This window comes from Stenella coeruleoalba, assembly GCF_951394435.1.
Source record: "Stenella coeruleoalba genome assembly, chromosome: 11".
Taxonomy (NCBI): domain Eukaryota; kingdom Metazoa; phylum Chordata; class Mammalia; order Artiodactyla; family Delphinidae; genus Stenella; species Stenella coeruleoalba.
Window position 1 is genome coordinate 57,367,216 of NC_137157.1, and position 21,982 is coordinate 57,389,197.

The 21,982-nt window shown below is 47.1% G+C and overlaps 2 protein-coding genes across 6 annotated transcripts; one reads left to right on the top strand and one right to left on the bottom strand.

Moving 5' to 3' along the window:
* Positions 1-33: 33 nt before the first annotated feature.
* EEF1AKMT3 (EEF1A lysine methyltransferase 3) lies at positions 34-17,177 on the bottom strand. Of its 4 annotated transcripts, none has more exons than XM_079936037.1 (6): positions 16,738-17,177; positions 8,898-9,071; positions 8,141-8,269; positions 7,282-7,404; positions 3,350-3,437; positions 34-1,053 (listed from the first exon to the last, which is right to left on the bottom strand). In XM_079936037.1, the coding sequence occupies exons 1-6, from the start codon at positions 16,912-16,914 to the stop codon at positions 647-649; spliced, it is 1,098 nt and encodes a 365-aa protein (XP_079792163.1). In that variant the 5' UTR covers positions 16,915-17,177; the 3' UTR covers positions 34-646. The 4 variants fall into 4 exon arrangements, with proteins under 4 accessions (XP_079792163.1, XP_079792161.1, XP_079792162.1 ...); XM_079936035.1 differs by lacking the exon at positions 16,738-17,177 and adding an exon at positions 9,336-9,440; XM_079936036.1 differs by lacking the exons at positions 34-1,053; positions 16,738-17,177 and adding exons at positions 1,088-1,443; positions 9,336-9,440.
* A 318-nt stretch (positions 17,178-17,495) lies between these two features.
* Positions 17,496-21,836, top strand: METTL1 (methyltransferase 1, tRNA methylguanosine). 2 transcript variants are annotated; one of them, XM_079936041.1, is made up of 6 exons: positions 17,496-17,645; positions 18,842-19,005; positions 19,965-20,125; positions 20,218-20,331; positions 20,488-20,589; positions 20,742-21,836. In XM_079936041.1, exons 1-6 carry the CDS (start codon positions 17,530-17,532, stop codon positions 20,859-20,861), a joined length of 777 nt encoding a protein of 258 aa, XP_079792167.1. In that variant the 5' UTR covers positions 17,496-17,529; the 3' UTR covers positions 20,862-21,836. The 2 variants fall into 2 exon arrangements, with proteins under 2 accessions (XP_079792167.1, XP_079792166.1); XM_079936040.1 differs by having other exon boundaries at positions 19,941-20,125; positions 20,742-21,833.
* Positions 21,837-21,982: the final 146 nt, after the last annotated feature.

Genomic DNA, 21,982 nt, shown 5'->3' on the forward strand with positions numbered 1-21,982 from the left:
ACCCCGCTATCCAGAGGAGAAACAGGGCCATGTGTTATTAATTTCAGTAATGAGGACAGAATCAATGTGTATACCACTGCAGAGAGAATTCAAAGCACGCTATGGACATCAACAAATGAACCACATTTTCCAGACAACTCCAAGTTTGAGTCAACAATTCCAAAGAATCCATGTGGCACAAGTAATGTAACTGGGGAAGTTCCAGGATAGAAGCATAGTCCAAAGCGTCACAAAGCAAAACCGAACAAGACAGTTCTATGTCACAGGAGTAGGATGGAACAAGGTAGACATTTTAGGGACACCATAATAAATCTGCATTGAAGGGGGCAGCAGCACAGTTGGTGATGCCTGTTCTCCCAGACACTGTCAGTCACTTCAGTGAGACCCACCTGTTGTTTTCTAAAACCTGTCACAAGTCAGGCACAAAAAAGCTAGACCCAGCATTACACAAACAAAGAAAAGATTCTATTCTCTTTATTATATAACAATTTTATTTAATAGCTTAACCCATGAAGTATATAATTTCATTATAAACTCAAATGAAAAACAAATGCTGGGTTTGAAGAGGCTTAGGAAATAACTAATAATGTAATAATGTCCAGAGTTAAGAATAAACATTTTCTCCTGGGCCAAAAGTCTCTGGAACCTATTCAGCCTCTGCTGCCTCTTTGCCTTCTCCACATTCAAACCGCACGAAGTCTACTACAGACACCCCTTGGGGCTGCACATACTGTCCCAGTGTGATGGAGGGATCCAGCAAGTACGGCTGGGACAGCATCTTGGTTTCTGCCTCTCCCCCAGGCTCATCGTCCAGGGAGCCAACAGAGAGAGGAGCCATGCCCACCACATGCTGCCCAAGGCGGCGGCCAAGGTCTTCAAGGTTTGCTTTCTGCTCAGACGTCTCGCAGATGACCAGGGCCCCATATTTCCCCAGAACCAGGTTGTGGAGCGAGGGACTGTGCATTGCCCCATGGACATAAGAGCCAACATAGAACCCAGCTGGCACCTTCACCCATGCAGCTCGTTTAAGAATCATGTTTTCTCCCAGCTTCCCTGTGAGAGAGCAAAAACAAAAAACACACTTCCAGAATATGATGCTCGTGGTAGTACCAAAATATGCACAGAAGCAGCCAAGTCTGGGAGACGGTCCTCCGCATTCACACCGTGGATGTGCCACAGAGGGAGAGATACCATTTTCAGCGTAAACAGGAAAAGGGGTGTGGGGGGAGAGGGTGGGAGAAATGGAGTGAACACCAACTAGGCGCCATGCTGGTATTCAGAAACACAGGCTCTGGTGTCACACATATTCTGGGCGCGGGTCTCAGTTCTGCCTCTCACTGGCTTCGACCTTAGGCAAGTAACTTAATGATATAACCCCATTTACTAATTCATCAAGCCTTCATTTTCTCTTCTGTAAAATGGAGAGGATGCCACTTAAATAACCTGAAAACAGGGTTATTGGGAGAAATAAATAAGATGTGTAAAAGAACTTATTACAGTATCTGCACATAGTGAGTGCTCCAATCTGGCTATCATCACTACCTTAAACTCAGGCTTAGAGAGCTTAAGGAAGCTGCCGAAGGCTACAGAGCTAATGTACGGCAGAGCTGGAATTAAAACTCAGATCTAGGGACTTCCCTGGAGGTCCAGTGGTTAAGACTTCGCCTTCCAATGCAGGGGGTGCAGGTTCAATCCCTGGTCGGGGAGCTAAGATCCCACATGCCTCGTAGCCAAAAAACAAAAATGTCAAACAGGGCTTCCCTGGTGGCACAGTGGTTGAGAGTCCGCCTGCCGATGCAGGGGACACGGGTTCGTGCCCCGGTCCAGGAAGATCCCACATGCCGCGGAGCGGCTGGGCCCGTGAGCCATGGCCGCTGAGCCTGCGCGTCCGGAGCCTGTGCTCCGCAATGGGAGAGGCCACGACAGTGAGAGGCCCGCGTACCGCAAAAAAAAAAAAAAAAAGTCAAACAGAAGCAATACTGTAACAAATTCAATAAAGACTTTAAAAATGATCCATATCAAAAAAAAATCTTTAAAAAAACAAAAAAAACAAAAATAACCCCCTCAGATCTGACTCCAAACCAATTGTGTTTTTTCCCCACCAAATCACCATCCCTCCCAAAAACCACTATAACTGACACAGACAACTCCTGATCATCCATTGTAACAGGAAAAAGTCCAAAACTAAAAGCCCCAGAAAATCCAAAGCCCTGTGTCATATGGTGGTTTCAGCTTCCCCTCATCAAAAATTAAAAGATAATATTTTCAGAGTTATTTATAAGAACCAAAAACAGATTCTAGGATGCTATCCCCTCTAACACAAGTCCAAAGAAGCCAAAAGGTAGGTAGGGGTAGGAGAATAGACACAGGGGTCTGGGTAAATATCCCTGAATTAGCCATTGTTATAACTAAAAGTCATAAAAGGGAAGTATCCAGAAACCAAAAGGAATCTTAAAACAGCTCAAAGCATCTACCCAATAGTTAATTCCCAGAAACTGGCAAGGCTGAAACACCCAATTCTTCCAGAATTTCTTAATAAGTTCCATACACGGCTGTCTATCTAGTTTTTCAACCATGACTCACTGAAACATCATACATACTTCAAGATGACCTGATAAAAACAGAATTGATGTCCTGACTGGAAACATCAGATGAGCAGTAAATTCCCAGCAAGCTCCAACCCCAGCCATACCTCCCTCCTTCCATCAAGGACATGTACGAAGAAGGCAAAATCCCTACTACTCCCACTGCCAATGATCCAGATACGGCTCCTATAGCCAGTGGTTCTGAAAGAATGTACCTTCACAAATTCAGGATCAGATTTTTTTTTTAAGAGAGGACAAATTCCTAAACATGATGCCCTGAAATACTCCTGGATCCCTTCATAAAGAAGATGAAATGACCTCTGACGGACTATTTCCTTCATAGTGTACAGAGAGGTAGTCAACCGGAGATCAAAAGGCCATCTCTGCCTAAAGACATGCTTTGTTTGGTCAGCACAGTGATGCCTACTAATTTTAAGTAGTTGCAAACAGCTAGACACTAAATTTTTTTTCATACAAATCCAAATTCTTTTAAAGGAATTTAAAAATTCTGATGACACTGGGATCCCATTTCCCTCAAAGTAATAACAGGTGGCTTGGTAATGGTTTTCTTCAGCAGAGTGTGAGCTTTTCAGGGTGTCCACTGCTCACTAATATCTAACACACAACCCACCTCTCGCAATCAGATTATCAGACCCTTGAAGGAACTTGACCTTGTAATTCTTGATCTAGACTTGGAGGAATACCAAAGATACCAGGAGATCCAGTTATCAATCTCCCGTTTCCAGATCCTTACAAATACTCACCAATTGCTAAGGCCAGCTGATCCCTGAGACAGCCTTCTCTCTCACGCCCAGCTGGAAGTTCAGAGAGCTCAGAGGAATTCAAGAAGCCCTAAGTGCACAAAGAAAATGAACACGAGTCAGTCTGTGTAATTAAAATTACCAAGAGACTAAGCAAAAATATAGTCTATTTCTCAGAAAATGATTTAAGACAACTAAGTATAAATAGACATTGTTTTCATTAAGCCAAGAACGTTAAAAATTGCTAAGCGCTCCACCCCCAATGCCATCCCAATCTCTGGCCTAACTTCTTAGAATGCAGTTTCCTAGAAATCAGAAACAATATTTTCATACAATCATAAAATGTTGAAACTAAAAGGTTTGTAGATTGTTGGTAGGAATGAAAAATGGTGCAAATCCAATGGCAGGGAATTGGACAATAGCTAACAAAACTACATACACTTTTAAAAAAATAAATAAAATAAAAAAACAAAACAAAAAAAAACTACATACACTTTTATCCTTTGACCCTGCAATCCTATTTCTAGAAATTTACTCTAATACACTTCCAACAATACAAAAGTACATAGGCACAAAGTTATTCATTGAGCAATTATTTCTAATCGTAAAATACTGGGAAGTCTAAATGTCCAAACAGGCAGAGTCTGGCTGAATAAACCACAGTACTGTCACAAAATGGAATACTATGCAGCTGGAAAAAGAGAGAGAAAAAAAGATGGTCTCCATGAGCTGCTATGGAGTATTTCCAGGATATATTAAGTGAAAAAAGCAAATTAAAAGAATACATACATATTATACCAACACTTGTGTAATAAATATTTGTGTAAATATGCTTATTTTTGCAAAAAGGATAACCTGAAATTAGTGGAGATGGTTATCCACAGGAGTGGACAGGAATGGGGTGGAAGGGAGAGGAGGGAAGTAAGACTTGTGTATGTGGCTGGGGGAGGGGGGAGGAGAGTTTTAACTTCCAGAACCTTGTTAATGTTTTACATATTCAAAAATAAAATTAGGGGCTTCCCTGGTGGCGCAGTGGTTGAGAGTCTGCCTGCCAATGCAGGGTACATGGGTTCGTGCCCCAGTCCGGAAGTTCCCACATGCTGCAGAGCGGCTGGGCCCGTGAGCCATGGCCGCTGGGCCTGCATGTCCGGAGCCTGTGCTCCGCAATGGGAGAGGCCACAACAGTGAGAGGCCCACATACCGCAAAAAAACAAAACAAAACAAAACAAACCACAAAAATAAAATTAAATTAACAAGGATTGCGGGTGAAAACAAACACTGACTAAACAGAAACAGAGATTCTAACTGTATTTCAAAGGAATAACACAATCTCAAAAGGGGGAAAAAAACTAATCCAAGTTACTTTCGATACAATCCTTTGGCCACATAACTTCAAAGTAAGGACAAAAAGAACATCAAAGAAATCCTGAACTCCTTAGTAGGTTTGTTATTTGCAGCGGTCAGGGGTAGTAACTCTGAAACAAAGTGTGTACCCTACAGAGAGTAAATAAGCAAACATACTGAAATTGCTAGACGCCAGTGTATTCACTGAGAGAAGGAAGGTACAAATACAGAAAGGGGGAAGAAAAGAAAGAAGCCTGTGGTGCAAGATTAGAACCGAAACGTACACACACACACACATTTCCTAGCTCTGCTGAAAGAGCAGAGCAGCAATGACATCTCAGTAGAATTAAGCATACCTAATGCTGCCCAGATCTTGGTTTCTAAAAACCATTCCCCCACCAGAAAGGATCAGGACCCCTTGGAGAAGTTGCCAATCCCATGGCTGGGGCAAGGAAAGTATGACATAAACCCAGAATACTCTGTTATGCCAAAAAGTACGGAAATAGTCAGAAAATAATAAGGCCATACCAAAAAGACAATGGAGCCAGCTTGCATAGGCTTGGCTTAAACTTGCCAAATCCGGGGATAATTTGAGCATTAAAATGACGAATGGACCCGCGTGCAGCAACAAAGACCCAACGCAGCCGAAAATAAATAAATAAATATATATATATTTTTTTAAAAAAGAAAAAGACTAATGGATTGTATAATGAATTGTATAAAAAAAGAATCTATGAGTCAGTGTTGCTACTAAGTAAATCCCTAAATAAAGGGAGAAGCAGATATCTCCTTATTACAATAGAATGCCACCTAATAAAACTAACCCATGTGAAAGAAACTATAAGGGTTAGAAAAATAACCATTATGCAACTATCACAGTAACAACTGGTCCTGACAAGAATCATCAAGGGATGCTAAAACTTTTAGGCACAAGTTTTTTGAGGAACTGGATGTCTACACAGTCTCAAAAAAATCTCCCATACAGATTACTTACTAGTTACAAAAAAGGAACATGGTAAGTTTAGAGTGGAGAAACCTGGCAGATACTACCTTAACCAAGAGATCAAAATTAGCACCATCAATAACAAGACCACAGTCCTAACACCCTGTGCCTCCTGATGTGATGTTCTGAGAAAAACAGAGGGTAATTTATTTAAGATTCTTATAAAAATCCATATTCTAAGTATGAAGAAACATCAGTTGAACCCAAATTGAAGGACATTCTACACAACTGTCCTGTACCCTTCAAAAATGTCAATGTAATGAAAGACAAAGAAAGGCTGAGGAACAAAGAAAGGAAACCAAACTGACATGGCAACTAATTGCAACACATGCTACTGGACTGGATCCTGGATCACAAGAAAAACTGCTAGTTGCCAAAAACGGAATGTATATTGTATATTATCTAAATAAAAATATTGTATCAATGTTAAAATTCCTGAATGTGATCACTGTACTGTGGTTATATAGGAAAATGTCCTTGTTTTTAGGAGATACATGCTGAAGGGATAAAGGGTTCTAATGTCCGCAACATACTCCCAAAAGGATAAAAAAACAATAGGAATGACGATAATATGAATATAAAAAGTGATAAAGTAAATAAGGCAAAATGTTAACAAATGGTGAATCTAGATAAATTTACTCTCTAGTTTACTGTAGAATACTGGCAACTTTTCTGCAAATTTGAATTTTCTTCAAAATAAAAGTTTTAAAAAGATAAAGCCCAAAAGGAAAAAATTAATAAAGCTAAAAGGGACCAAAGTCCCTTGTTACAGATAATGAAACAGAGACACAGTAAAGTAAGTGAATAGCTCAGGGTTACAAACAGCTACTGGCAAAGTCAAGATTAGAATTTCTACTTCAAGTGACTCATCTATTCAGTACAATTCTAAAAAATAATCTCAACATAGTTTTCCATGTAATATGACTATTTAATGGCAGTAATAATTAACATTTACCACAAGATCTCAAAAGAAAGATAAACAGAAGGAAAAGGGTGGTACTAAACAAAAAAATTGTTGTGAGTAGTTGGTTCATTTTTGCCTTGGCCATAAGGATGGATCAAAGGCGTACTGATACAATTCCTTCCTTGATCCTTCTATAGATAAGAATATGCTTAGTCTCCTAAATTGTGCCTTCTCCAGTATCTATATTTAGAAATCCTTTCCTCAGGCCATTCTAGATTTCTGAACACAAAGCTTCACCTGATTTACGGACTGTATTGCACTGGCATTCATTCATTCATTCAACAGAGCCCCTAGCAAGCGCTGGGCCCACTCCTCATGCACCAGAGACACACTAGTGAAAAGACAAATCTCCTGCCTTATGAAGCTTACATTCTATTGGGGAAGGCAAACGAGAAATAAATAAATTAAAACGTAATATATAAGAACTATAACAACAAATTTTAAATGAAGCAAAATAAGGGGATAGAGCAATAGGAGGAAGGTACTCCTCTCCAGAGAGATAACATTTAAGCAGAAACATAAAATAAGGAAGTGCGACATGAGAATGTCTGAAAAAATGGAATAGCAAAGACCCTAAGAGGGGAGGAACAAATCCAGCATGTTGGAGACAACCCCCAAACTCACTTTACTATATGTAGACAGTTGATCCTTTAGGCTCTGACAATGCAACAGGGTTCCCAGGGCTACTTGCTGGACCAATTGTTGAAATTTTAAATTTCTGGAAACAAAATCTGTCTCACAGTTCACCTGTGGGAAGAAATTGATGTTGCTGTATAAGCTGTTTACTAATAGTCTCCAAAAATGCCTTAAAGCAAGGTATTGGTAATACAGGCAGCAGACGCAACAAAACAGAAATAAATGTCTCTAAGATTAAATCCACAGTTCCTCTACTAGCTTGATGCCAGAAACTCAATGAAGTGATTCCTGCTGTGCCAATGAGTTAGCAATAACCTGTGCATTCACAGGACGGTTCCATAACGTCCCCCAAAGGATTCACTACAAGTTCACCACCTGCCTGTGGCACATGCCATAATCGCCTCATTCCCTAGGCTCCTCCAATGCCAAACCACTTTTATCAGCTTGTTTATCTCTTCTCTCGCTCTAGACTAATCCACACCTGATTCTTCACCAGCTGGGCCCCTAAACCTCCTCTAAAACAGCTGCTTGCTGTTCATCATCTAATTAGTCTAATTCCTAGCTTTAAAATCTAACTATTCCAGGAAACAATCAGTGACGAGGTGTAAGGCCACAATTGACTCACATTTAGGAATAACAGTCTACACTACTAGGCCTTTTCTCACCCACAACCTGTGCATTTCTATACTTAAATGAATCCATAGCTAGTAACTGCGGTCTCACGGGCTTAATTCTAACTAGCTTTTATGGTTCTCAAACACCTCTTCTTTAAGAATGCAAAGGGTCTACCACAAAGCCTACACCCAAGGGACAGCTGTTCCTGGCATCTGGAACTCTGACAACTCACCTCTACTAACACAGTCGTGTTTCCTTCCTGCAGCAGCCCAATCAGACCTTCTTTGGTCTTCCTGCCATGGAGCCTGGCAGCTTTACTCCAGCCCTCCTTCTGGGCCTGTTTGTGGAGCCAGCTCTCTGCCTATAAATAAAAAAGATAAAAGGCAGATGACAAAGGCACAGAATTTAGAACAGAATGGGGCTCTAAAATACCTCAGGTTCCCCAGTTCTTTCTCCTTCCCCTCAGCCCTACAAGAGAAACGAATCTATCATTTATTGGCAGCCTACCACTAAATGACAAACAGTGGGCATTGTGCCTGGTGTTTTGAATAAGTTTAATCTTCACAACAACTCTATGGGGAAGATAGTACTATTTTCTTTATATAAAAAAAACCAATGCAACTCTGAAATATTAAGTAAGGTGTCCAAGGTCACAGGATTAGTGTGAGGATACCACGATTTGGGTCTTAGTCGTCGGTCTGACTCCAAAGCTCCCACGAGCCCTTTCAGCCCCAAGCAGCAGGAAACCTCATAGCAGCCTTGCATGGAATAGTTTCTTAGCCCTGCGACCCTGAGTCAATTGCTTCCAAATAGGTAAGAGTCAATGGGTGAGACTGTCATTGAAGTCAGAATCCTATCTAGGACTCTATCGTTATGGATCACTGGGCAGCAGATCTGACTTCTACGCGACCTCCCAAACGCACTGGGGTCGGGCCCCAGTACCCCACTCCCACCCCCGCGCCTGCTCCCCTCTACTTCCTCTCCCACACCTGTTTGAGATCCCCGCCACAAGTCTCCAGAGCCTTCTTGCAGTTTACAAAGGAGTAGCCCGTTCTCCGCCGCAGCTTCATGAGGAGCTCCTTGCTGGAAGCCGAGGAGGACAGCCAGGGCCCAGCGTGAAATGTATGCCACGGCTGGGGCGACTGAAGCAGAAGGGGCCCCACCTGGAGGGAGTAAGAAAGCATGAGAAGCAGGAAGCAGCAAGGAACTCGTGGGGTGGGAGCACGTCGGCCGGGAGGCGACCTTAGTAGAGACAGACCCGGGGGTGGGGGAAAGGCAGCGCCCGGACGCTGCACCATGAAGAGGGACTGAGGTGCGGGGAAGGGGGAGATGGAGCCGAACGCAGCCAGCGGAAGAGGAGTGAGCGTGCCCGGCGCACGGGAGACCTGCAAGGAAGGCAGAACGGGGCCAGGACCAAGAGCACTCACTGGGCAGCTCCCGGCCCGCGCGACCAAACAGAGGCGCAGTGAGCGCAGCGAGCGCAGCAGCGACATCTTTCCGGGGGCCGTACGCTGTTGCCGCACCCGTGAGGCCACGGGCCTACGGCGTAGCGGCGCGGCCAAAACTCTCCACCGGAACGCGCCAAGAGGAGATGGCGCCACCTGCTGTCCGGGGGGTGCATTCGCCTCCTCTACTTGGCGTATTGAGACTACATTTCACAAGGGAATTACCCCCCGCAGGTAAAATAACAGAAAGCATGAGACAGAAGTGTCACAAAATAACAATACAAGACACGTGGTAACACTTCATGTTTATTTCCAATGTACTTCATATTCATTATGCATTTATGACTCATGACAAACTTGTGAGGTAGTTGGGTGAGGTTCAGAAGTTTGGCCAAGGTCACACAGGGAGGAGGAGTAAATATTTGTTGAACGAACAAAAATATTTGATGAACACCAACTGTGTGCCAGGAACCATAGCCCTGCCCTCCAAGGTAATCTAATGGTGAGAAAATAGGGAGCAGACAAATGATCACACGAGACAAGGTAAGCCTCACAAGACGAACAGTTAGTTAAAGCGTCTCAAGGGAGAAAGAAATCACATTCAAACAGGAGGCTCAGGAAAAGCTTTCTTCAGGAGAGAAGCTAAGAATAATGAAGAGTTTGAGAGGTAGAAATAGCCCTTCCAGGCAGGGAATCATCAAAAAGAATGAAGGAAGAAGCCAGGGAATCTTGGTGTGGATTTAGGGAACAAAGAGTAGAACTTTCGTAATTTGGCCAGAGGTTGCCATACATGTAGGAGACCAGTAGGAAATGAAGTAGCAGGATAATTTGGGATCACACGGGACACACTGAGTACCAAGCAGAAGAGCTTATTCTTGCTCCTGTTGGGCAGCAGCAGAAGCTAATCAGAGCTGATTTTGGATGATCACCAGAGTTTACAAAATGGTTTGAAGGGGAGTGAATGGAGGCCAGGAGGCCCCAGGAGGTGATGTGTGGCCCAAGGAGTAAGTCAGGAGAGCCCCTATCAGAGGCCCCACAGTGGGAGGAGAAAAGAGGTGAAGGCAAAACACATTAGGAAGGAAGGACTGATAGGGACTGGAAACCTAAAGAAAAATCAAAGAGAACCTGGTACTTAGTGATCAGGGGTCCAACTCCAGAAAGAGTGAAGGAGCTATGGTCCAAAGGACAGCTCTGCTGCCTATCCCCAACTTCCGGGCTGGGAGGACTTAACCCAGTTAGAGCCATGGTTCCTCCAGACTATCTCTAGAAGCAAGAAGTGGGTGGTCGGAGTTTTCTTGCTTCCCAGCCCCCCAGTAAAAGCCCGAGTTCTCTGGATGCAGAAGAGATCTTTAATGCTTATTTATTTTCCTTTTTTTTTTTTTTTCTTTTGCTGTACGCGGGCCTCTCACTGCTGTGGCCTCTCCCGCTGCGGAGTACAGGCTCGGGACGCGCAGGCCCAGCGGCCATGGCTCACGAGCCCAGCCGCTCCGCGGCATGTGGGACCTTCCTGGACCGGGGGCACGAACCCGCGTCCCCTGCATCGGCAGGCGGACTCTCAACCATTGCGCCACCAGAGAAGCCCTATTTTCCTTTTTAAAAAATTCCAGTAGAATCTGGAAAAAAAAAATCCATTCTGTATAAAAAGACAACAGCAGGACTAGATGGGATCATGACTGTCTCTCTGCAGCCACTGTTCACACATCCCACTTACCTCCCCTTCCCGTAAAATCCTGGATACCCTCCCATCTTCCACTGCTGAGAACAGGAACTGGGAATTTCCTTTGCACTCTAGCCCGGTACAGCTAGGGCTCTAGTATTCCTAGCACATAGCACTTCCCTGCACCTGCCCAAGAGTATCTCAGGAAACAAAAAGGGAAGGAGGAAAGACAGAGGCAAGGGAAATCCATCGTTTTTGGTCCTTATGTTTACGGCTCTGGACATATGGCAGTTCCTTCATTAGAACAAGGCGTTCAGAGGAGCAGAAGGGTGACATCAAGCAGGTCTTGGTCCCCTGTGCCTGGCCCTATAGATGTTAACATTCTCATTCTCATCCCGCTTGGCCAGCTCCAGTTGGAAATGCTGGGGCAGGAGATGCTGAAAGAAGCTCTCTGTCCCGTGCTCCTCTCTCATCTTGGAAGCCAGATAGATGGTGCCATGGGGCCCGCACAGGTGTTGGAGGGTCCCCAGCAGCAGTGGGAAGGTGGGCTCCAGATACACGATATCAGCCCCCAGCACCAGGTCATAGTCTCCAGGAAAGACATGCTGGTCAATCCCCCAGGACAAGGCGCGGACCTGGGCCCGGCCTCCAGCCGGCACATTGGCCTGGACGTTGCCCTGGATCTGTTCTAGGACCAGGGGCAGGTCAGTGATGGTAACATCCCCCCCTGAGAGAGAGGAAGGAGGAGAAATGCAAGTCAGAGGGACCAACCAAGGGGTTTCGGCTCCTGCCCAGAAGGTGCAGGGACCTCAGGGCTTAGAGGATAATGTTTGGACAGCCCAAAGTCCACACTTTGAATTTTAGTTGCCCTAACCTCAACCTCAGCCATCTCATTACTCTACATTCTACAACATCAACATTCTCTCTAAGCTAATCTTCAACCTCTCTGCCCAACACACGACAATTAGATGTCAGCAGAAGCCTGGGCAGGACTAAGCTGGAGGTGGGCTGCACACCCACCCCTTACTGACACAAACCAGCCCTCATGGATCTGGAAAGCTTCCCAGAAGACATAACCTCAGCAAGCCTTAAAGGACAAGGAGGAGTTAGTCAAGTGGAGCTTCCCAAGCAGAGATCAGAGAGTACAAAGGCCTGGTTGGGAGAGAGCACACTGTATTCAAGGAAGGCTGGATCTCAGAGGATGTGGAAGGGAAGAGAAAAGTGTCAAAACAGGAGAGTACAGAGGAAAATGATTATGACATGCTAAGGAGATTCAGGCTTGATCCCGAGAGCAATAGGTTTTAAGGGCAGAAGCAGAGGGTGAAGATGATTAGATTAGGACTTCAGAAAGCTTCGTTCATGCAGTAAATATATTTATTGAACATCTACTAAGTTCTGGGGGTACAGGCATGAGTAAAACAAAACCTTGGCCTCCCTTGAGTTCTGTTATAGAGGTAGAGACAAATGAGGTAATGCAAAACTATTTAATCACGATCATGGTGATTATTACAGAAAGAGAAAATACTCAGAATTCATTCATTAATATTCATTATGTGCCTCTATGCCAGGTGCTGAGAATACAGCAGTGAACCAATCAGACAAAATCCCTCTGCTCCCGGGGCTTACAGTCTAGTGGCAAGAGACCTACAACAACAAACAAAATGAGACAAACAAAACACACTGTAAGTCAGATGGTAATAAATGCTACGCTGAAGCATTAAGCAGGGAAGGAGGATAAGAACTGCTTGAGGGACAGGGCAGGAATGTCATTTTAAATTGGGTAGTTAGGGAAAGCCTCATGGAGCAGATTATGTTTGAGTAAAGACCTGTAGGAAGTGATGGAGCAAACTCTGTGGGTCTCTCAGGTTAAGATGTACCAAATGAGGGACTAGCAAGTGTAAAGACCGTGAGGCAGGAGTGTGCCTGGCAAGTCTAAGGACCAGCAGGAAGGCCAGTAGCTGGAGCAGAGTAAGTGAGAGAAATAATAGTAGGGCCAGATTCTAGGCAGGGCAGCAATGTCTAGGAAATGGGTCAGATGCTGAATATATTTTGAAGGTACAGTCAAGAGGATTTGCTGACAGATTAGATACAAAACACTGGGAGCGGGAGGTTGAGGATGGCTCCAAGATATTTGGCCTGACCAACTAGAAGACTAAGTCGTCATTTATTTAGGTGAGGAAGGCTGCAGGAGGAACAGGTATGGACAGGAAAATCATGAGTGTATTTCTGGGCACATTAAGCTTGAGATGTACATCAGACAACCACAGGAATATATCGAGTAGGTAGCTGATTACACAAACAAATCTCGAGATACAAATGGGAGAGTCATAGTCATCAGCATGGAGAGGGCATTTAAAGCCACGAGGTGACGGAACTGCTTGGAAGTGAGTGTAGACAGAAAAGGGGAGGGGTCAGAGGACAGCTCCTGAACCCTGGCACGCTCAGACTTTCAGTTGTGAAGAAGAACAGGAACCAACAAAGGAGAATGGAACAAATGCCAGCGAGGTGGGTGCCCTGGAAGCCAAAGGAGGGAGAGACAAACACTGCCAAGTCCAGTAAGGTGGGCTCATAACTGACTCTTGTACTTAACAACATGGAGTCAGAAGTGAGGCTCACAGCCTTTCTGGAGCAACTGGAGTGGAGGGGGCAGGCTGGGCTGGGGAGGGGGGTAGAATCTAGAATGGAATTGAGGAAACAATAGGAAGAGAGGAATGACAATGAGCATTAACTCTTTTGAGTTTTGTCATAAAGCAGAGCAGAGAAATGGAGTGGGAACTGGAGGGATGTGTGGGATCAAGAGTTTTCTCTGATAGGAGACATTACAGCCTATTTAGGTGCATAATACACACAAACACACATATGGAATGATCCCGAGAGAAGGGAAAACGGATAATGCAGGAGAGGTGGTGGAGCAGGGTGTTTGCAGGAACAATGTCTTTAGGTAGATGAGAAGGTTTGGGGTCTCATGACACACACTTGACCTTAACTAGGAGCACAGCACGTCTGCCATGGTAACAGGAGAGAAGGCAGTGCAGACAGACACAGACACAGCTGGGGAAGAGATGCTGTGATAAGAACATGTGGATATCTGCTATGAGAAAACAGAAGCGATCAGAAGAGCTAGGAAACAAAGTCATCAGCTGAGGAGACATTTGGAAGTTTGAAGGGCAAAAAGATAAGAAACGATGTTTAGGAGAGCAGAAGAATAAGTGGGTGAGGGCAGGGTAAGAGGCTAGCTGGGCAGCACTTAAGGACGCATCTGAGGATAGTGACAACAAATTTAAAATGAAACCAGGGACTTCCCTGGCGGTCCAGTGGTTAGGACTCTGTGCTTCCACTGCAGGGGTCACGGGTTGGGGAACGAAGATCTTGCATGCTGCGAGGAGCAGCCAAAATAAATAAATAAAATAAAACCAGTCAACACAGTTGTATATTATACTAGGAGGGCCTGCGGGTGGGAGTGTCCAGGAGGCTTTCCCTTGGTAGTGATGTTTGAGCTGAGCGCTGAAGAAGGCATATGCATTAACCAGGTGGTACAAGGGTTCCAGACATAGAGTGCAGCCAGTGTGAAGGCTCCAAGGAAGGGGACATCGAGATAGGCTTGAGGAACTGATAGGAGGGCACTAGGTAGCACAAGGAGTACAAGAGGGAGAGGGAGAGGCAGAGAAAGAGGCTAGAGGGAGACGCAGGGCCTTGGAGGCCATGCCAAAGGGGTTAGTTCTATCCTGAAAGCAGCAAGAAGCCATTGAAAGATGGGCAAGAGATGCCGAAAGATCACTCTGCCAGTCGGGTGGAATGGGCAGAGGTCTAGGTGTGGGCAAGGGGTAGAAGCAGGAAGACCATTTTGACTAATTGTAGCCTTCTAGGCAAGTGATGGTGACAAGGACTGGGGAGCCATCAGTGTGGATGGAAAAACAGGAGATTCAAGAGATTATTAGGAGATAAATCCGTCCGACTTGGATAATGGAGTTGGGGGTGAGAAAAAGGAACGTGTCAATTGTGGGTCTAGATGTCCCACTGGGTGGATGGTAATTTGATTCACTGAGATGGGGAAGGCTGAGGGAGAAACAGGTTTGGTGGCGGAAGAGCACAAGATCTAGTTTGGGCAAGCCAAACTTCCCCATAGGGAAGCTCGAAGACACTTGTGAAAATCCAGGGAAAAGATGGCAGTGGCCTGAGCTAGAGATGGAGGGAAGAGGAATAGAGAACTCGGGAAGTATTAAGTTCATATGACCCAAAGGACTCACTGATTGCCAGGATGAGAGTGGAGAGGGCAACAGATGAGAATGACACCCAGATTTCCGACTTGGCAGCAGAATAGGGAGCAAAAGAAGGAGAAGCCAGTCTGGGAGCAAGTGAAAGATGTTTCCATCCATATTACACCCATTTTTCTCCCATTTTAGCATATCTGCCCACTTCTCATCCACCCATTCCTTCATGGAAAGCTGCTGTTGACACTCCCTCTGTTCTTTCTGAGCCTGCTATGTTCATATTCCTCATCTGACAGAGCTTCTCCCTGATGGGTTCCCAGAGAGTCAAGGGAGACACGGCCAGAGCATGTCCACTGGCTCTGCACATACCTCGCCATAGTTCTCATCCAGTAACATCTTTCCCCATCTTCACCACTAGACCATAAACTCCTTGGGGAGAGGAAATCTATCTTACTCATTGTTGTATCCCAATACCTAGCATGATTCTTGGCACATAGGGGACTCCAAATACATGTTGGCTGGATGAATAGAAGAAAGAGTGCCTGCCTCTGGGAAGACTTCCCTGAATGTGTTTCGTGTTATGTCCCTATGAACAAGGACATGTTAATTTGCATTCCTAGGGAGATGACATCATAAGTGTTTTTAAAGGAACGTTTTCGGTGTGAAGTTTTGCCTGCCCGTTAGATTATAAACTAAGGAACCGTTTCCTTTGTAGTTTTTGGTTGACAAAAATGGAGCAAAATTTTCCTTACCTTTTCCTTTCCCAAGTCTGCAGTGCCTAATTCCTACCCCACTTCCCACAAAACACACCCTAACCCTCAGAAACTCACAAGCTTGTTCCTCCCAAGCAATGAAATCCTAAAGAATCAAAAATATATTCACAATGAAGTCATAAGGTACTCATGAGGTTTAATACCTGCAAATTGCTCCCCCTACAGGATATACCCATATATGCATTTTGACAGAAGACCATATATAAAGCAAAGGAGATTTTTCCTTGTAAATATCCATGAAATCACAAAGAGCAAAAAGGTAGGAAAAACTCCTTCTACTAAGGCCTGCCCGATTTTTATTCCTTGCCCCCAAATTAACCACCTTGGGTGCTCTGACAGCCAATCAGCGCTGTCTGGCACACAGGAGCAAGTAGGGGCACACACACGAAAAAAGTTAGAAAAAAGGGACTAGGCTGATTCCAAACCATTCCCCTCTCCCAAGAATACAGGAAGTGACAACTTCTCCACATCCCCGTCCTCCCCCGCACCCCCTCCCACCGCAAAGCTCACGCACCCTGCAGCGCTGCCAAGATACCCACGATGCCCGTCCCAGCGCCCAGTTCGATCACTTTCTTGCCTCGGAAATCCACATTCTGACTCTCGAAATAGTTGCACAGGCTTAGAGCCTATGGGAGAAAAGAGAGAAAAGATAAGACTGCAGCGGGGATTGGCTCCATATGGGAAAGCGAGAGTCCGGGGTCTGAACTTCCGCGGACCCTAGCCCAGGGCCGCTCACTCCTCACCGCGTCCCACACGTGCGCTGCCACCCCGAGGCGGGACCCGAAGTTCTCCGTGATGCTCAGCACGTGACCACAGAAATAGAACCGGCTTTTCTTCGAGTAGGAGTCGGCGAAGAGTCTGACCTCCCGTGGGAACACGGATTCGGGCTCTGATTCAGGATCTGGGCGGGGATCCGCCATCTGGCCGCGAGAGTGCCGGGTCGCCGGCCAGCGCTCGGATCCCGGATCTGAAGCGGCGTGGGGGTTGAGGACCGCAGGCCGTCTCGGCTGCCCAGTGGCACCGAGCCCCGCCTCCCCGAGTTTGCCCTCCTTCCTCCAGTTTGACTTCCTGGAGATGGAATGAGGAGTTGCCTCCCTAGCTCCGGTCCCCAGCGCACACACGATGGGACTCACGCCGCACCACGGGGGTCAGACCCGGTCGACTGCTCGGAGAGCGGGAGAAGGGGAGAGGAGGGAGGATTAACTCACCGTAGGAAGCGGGGTCCCTGGACCCCTCTCACCTGCGGGGTGCACGGGGGCCTGCAACCGGGGTGGTAACCCAGACCAAACAGAAGCAGGCTAAGGAAAGAGGCTGGGTGGGGTCTGGCCTTGCCAGCCCAGTTAAAGACCAGCGGCCCGGAGGCGCCCTCCCGCGCGGCCCCTCTGCGTTCCTCCCTGCCTAGCCCATTAGAATTCACTCCTGGAGCTTTAAGGGGTGGGCTCTGCTCACTACGTGCCTTAGTGCGTCATTCTCGTGCGCCCTCAGCCTCGGTCGTGGTCCACGTGGGTTCGGTGGATAAACCCGGGCTGGGGATCATGGCGGGAACAGAGACTGGGGACGCCGCAGCAGGAGCCGAGGCCCCTCAGCCTCAGAAGCGCTACTATCGGCAGCGGGCTCACTCCAACCCCATGGCGGACCATACGTTGCGCTAGTGAGTGAGCAGGGCAGGGGCGAGCGGGGGAGGGAGAGTAGGGCAGAATTCTCAGAGTAGCCGGGAAAAGCGATTGTGCTGCGACGGTTGGAGGGTTTAGGGTAGGCTCGGGAGGATCAGCTGGGTGACGTCAGTTTGCGGAGGGTGGGTCTGGGAGATTGGGCAGAGGGCGGAGTTGGCGGGTTGGGAGGGGGCGTGGCGTTCTGGCCGAAGGCTGGGTAGGGTTGCAAGTCTGGGAAGAGAAAGAAATTGTTACCGAGACTAGAGTAATGGAGGCCGAATGTCGTTTCCATCTTTCAGTTTCATCTGTGGGATTTAAAAAAAGACAAACTTGGGGGGAGGGATTAATTGGGAGATTAGGATTGACATATGCACTACTATATATATGAAGTAGGTAACTAATAAGAGCCTACTGTATAGCACAGGGAACTCTACTCGATACTCTGTAATGACCTATATGGGGAAAGAATCTAAAAAAGAGTGGATATATGTATATGTATAACTGATTCACTTTGCTGTACAGCAGAAACTTACACAACATTGTAAATCAACTATACTCCAATAAAAATTAATTTTAAAAGAAGACAGGGCTTCCCTGGTGGCGCAGTGGTTGAGAGTCCGCCTGCCGATGCAGGGGACACGGGTTCGTGCCCCGGTCCGGGAAGATCCCACATGCCGCGGAGCGGCTGGGCCCGTGAGCCATGGCCGCTGAGCCTGCGCGTCCGGAGCCTGTGCTCCGCAATGAGAGAGGCCACAACAGTGAGAGGCCCGCGTACCGCAAAAAAAAAAAAAAGAAGACAAACTTACACACAATCTGCCCACACCTTACTCCATCCTCTTCCCGCAGAGAACTTCAACAAAGCAAAGTCCCTATGCCTTAGGAAGCCAGTCTCTGGGACAAGGGGAACTTGAGCCCCAGAAAGGAGAGCCGCGCAGCCAGAGTCACATCAACCCTGGAAATGGAGACAGGCAGATCAGCAATAATGGGCCACTTGATAGGCCTATGATTCACACTGGGAGGTTAAGGGTGGTTTCCATTGTGCTTCCTAGAGGCCAAAGGGCCCGCTCTGACAGAATTTTTGAGAAACCCTTCTCTCATCCATCTCCCACCCTCACCCATCCACCCACACACACAGTACTGCTTCTGCAATGGTATGACCAACCTTCTCATGTTTCTCACGTCTTCTCTCCAATAGCCCTGTGAAGCCAGAGGACATGGATTGGTCTGAGCTATACCCAGAGTTCTTTGCTCCACTGACTCAAAATCAGAGCCACGATGACCCAAAAGATAAGAAAGAAAAGAGAGCTGAAGCCCAAGTGGAGTTTGCAGACATAGGCTGTGGCTATGGCGGCCTGTTAGGTAACACTCTGGCCCTTTCTCTGGAGCAAGGAGAGGCAACGCCTAGGTTCTGCCAACTCAGCAGGTTTGGGGCGGGGGCATAGTTGGCCTTTCCCCTTCGGACCAGACATTGGTGCTGTGACATCAGTGTGGAGAACCTCCACTTTCCCTCCACTCTGGGTCTGTGGCCTTTGCCCTGGAGAAGGGAGGGGGCTGCCTCAAAGCCTCTTAGAAATTGGGTTGTCTTGTCTGGCCCTGCCCCTGGCCCCAGTCCCTACGTGAGCCATTTCACCTGCCAGGTGCCGGGTCAGTGAGCCGGTCAGCACAAGCGTCAGAGATTAGTCGCTGTGGCCAGTGATCCTGAACTGTCTTTCTCAGGGATTCCACCACCACCCCTCCCCCTCCCCCCTTCCTCACCAGAACTCATTCCTTCTCCATGCTCATATTTTCTAATTTCTCTTGTGTTGTCTGTATTGTCCCAGCCATACATGCTGGACCGACTTCTCTGTTTTTAGATCTTCCATAGAAATAACAGCATGACAGAGAGGAAGCTCATGGTACTTGGTGGCGGAAAACCATGGTTCAAGTTCTGATTCTACCTCTTCTTAGCTCTGTGACTTCGGGCGTTTCTGACCCTCAGTTTTCTCATCTTTGCAATTTACCACAGAATGTAATGAGGATTAAATGAGACATGTGTGAAAACACTGTGAAGACTTTAAAGCACATGCAAAGATACATGTATTCCCAGGCCCTCCCACTTCCAGTCCTGGTGACTTTTTTTGGGTCTCCCCCAGCCCACTCCTACAGCACAGAGCCATCCATACAGGTAGCTCTCTTGCCACACTTGTCATTATTGATTTTGGTAATTGCAGATTGAGGCTTCCTTTCCTGTGTTGACTCCTTTGAATATCCTGCAAGTATGAGGTTGATGATTCCATTCCTATTTCTGTGACCAGTGGAACTGTCACCGCTGTTCCCAGACACGCTGATTCTGGGTCTGGAGATCCGGGTGAAAGTCTCAGATTATGTGCAAGACCGGATTCGGGCCCTACGAGCGGCTCCTGGAGGTGGTTTCCAGAACATCGCCTGTCTCCGTAGCAATGCCATGAAACACCTTCCTAACTTCTTCCGCAAGGGCCAGGTGGGGAGGGGCACCCATGGGTTAGGCTGGTAAGCAGGTGGGGCATGGAGGCCAGGCTCTCACAATCCTGTTGGTGCACGTCTGTCTCACAGCTGACAAAGATGTTCTTCCTCTTCCCTGACCCACATTTCAAGCGGACAAAGCACAAGTGGCGAATCATCAGTCCCACGCTGCTGGCAGAATACGCCTACGTGCTGAGAGTTGGGGTGAGTCGAGAGTGGGAGGGAGGATGGGGTCAGGGACCTAATAAGGGACCTTCCACTAAGAATTCAGTGGGGGTGCATTTAGGACTCACCACCACCCCCGTGATCCTGCTGCTCAGTTGCATGCAGCCCCCCATCTAGGGTGACTTTGCCGTGCAGGGGCTGGTATACACCATAACTGATGTGCTGGAGCTACATGACTGGATGTGCACCCATTTTGAAGGGCACCCCCTGTTTGAGCGCGTGCCTCTGGAGGAGCTGGTAAGTAGGGGGCCTAAGGGAAATTGCAAAGATTTCTGGAAAGGTCCTTTCCAGAGTGGTTCTGTATGCTTTGAATCTAGCTTAATGCCAGGAGGATGGGATGGGTGTCTGGGGACCAGGGCAAGGACTTATTGAACCCTTCCTTCTCCCAGAGTGAAGATCCCATTGTGGAACATCTGGGCACCTCGACCGAGGAGGGGAAGAAAGTTCTACGCAATGGAGGAAAGAATTTCCCAGCTATCTTCCGAAGAATACAGGATCCCACCTTCTAGGCAGTGACCCCCAATCCTACCCTTCCTGATCACTGACTTTGCCTTTGCTGACTTTGCCTTAGTTGGACCCCATCTTCCAGGGACTGGAAAGAAGACTGGGCCCTTGGACCTTCCGAGCTGAGCCTCCTAGGGCTGAGCGGCAACAGTCTCTCAAAGAAGTTGAGGAGCTGCCCAGGGCAGAACCCTGGAGTTCATGACCACCCCTGACTCCTCTCACCTTCTCACCCTTCCAGTGGCAGCAGAGAGCAAAAGCAGCTGACTGGGAAGGTCACAAGACCTTGGACCAGAAGGGATCTTTGGAAGGGAGTGGAATCTTGCTCTCCCTTAGCAGTCCCTTCTCCTGGGATTTCTCCTTCTCAGCTGGAGTGAAGAACGCAGTTCTCCACTGTCCATCTAAACTGCCTTCTAAGCTCAAATCACCTGCCCACTCATGTTTACTTTGCAGTTCAGGGGGTAACATGTATGTGTGCACATCCCATGCTGCTGTTTCTCAGGAAAGGCTAGAGTGTGTATCACTCCTGTCCTCTCCCTGCCTAAGACTTGACCTGGGGAATCTGTGTTCCGTTTATTGTTACTGTCTCTGGAGATCCTGGGAGGGTGTGGTGGTGGAGACCCTCTCCTTCTTCATGTTGACCTTTGCTTTGATCCCAGAACTTCAGAGCTGTCTTGCTGACACAGAGCCTGCCAGGGCCGGGGGCGCGGGAGTGAGGAGCAGAGGTGAACTGGGGAGGATTCTGAGGCTAAAAGTGGAAAGGGGCTGCTGACTAGAAAGCCCCACAAAGGGGACTGAGTCAGCTGGCGATTCAGAGCACTCGCTTAGCCCTTGCTCTGTCCAGGAGCCCAGATAAATCTCTCAACTTTTCTCATTTGCAAAAAGTTCCTTCATTTGTGCTCCTCAAGCACCAAATTACCAAGACTGGAGGGACAGGGCTTGTTGACGGAAGAGACCCAGCCCCCTTCCCAAGGAATAAAGATGAAGGCTCCTGGAACCATCTTAGCCCGTTAACCCACCTGCTATCTGCCCAGTGTCAGGTACGGGGGAGGGGGAGATGTAATGCAGGAAAATTGTGCTCACATACCAAAAAGGTGCATCCCGATGAGCCTGGAATCTGAGGACAGCT

Excerpts from the sequence above, each read along its gene's own strand:
- EEF1AKMT3 (XM_079936037.1), bottom strand. The coding sequence starts at position 16,914 with ATGGCGGATCCCCGCCCAGATCCTGAATCAGAGCCCGAATCCGTGTTC. Across the intron at positions 3,438-7,281 it reads AACTGTCTACATATAGTAAA|GGCTTCTTGAATTCCTCTGA; the intron begins GTGAGTTTGGGG and ends TTGTGCACTTAG. Across the intron at positions 1,054-3,349 it reads TCAGCTGGCCTTAGCAATTG|GGAAGCTGGGAGAAAACATG; the intron begins GTGAGTATTTGT and ends GCTCTCTCACAG.
- METTL1 (XM_079936040.1), top strand. The coding sequence starts at position 17,530 with ATGGCGGGAACAGAGACTGGGGACGCCGCAGCAGGAGCCGAGGCCCCT. Across the intron at positions 20,126-20,217 it reads ACTTCTTCCGCAAGGGCCAG|CTGACAAAGATGTTCTTCCT; the intron begins GTGGGGAGGGGC and ends TCTGTCTCACAG. Across the intron at positions 20,590-20,741 it reads GCGTGCCTCTGGAGGAGCTG|AGTGAAGATCCCATTGTGGA; the intron begins GTAAGTAGGGGG and ends TCCTTCTCCCAG.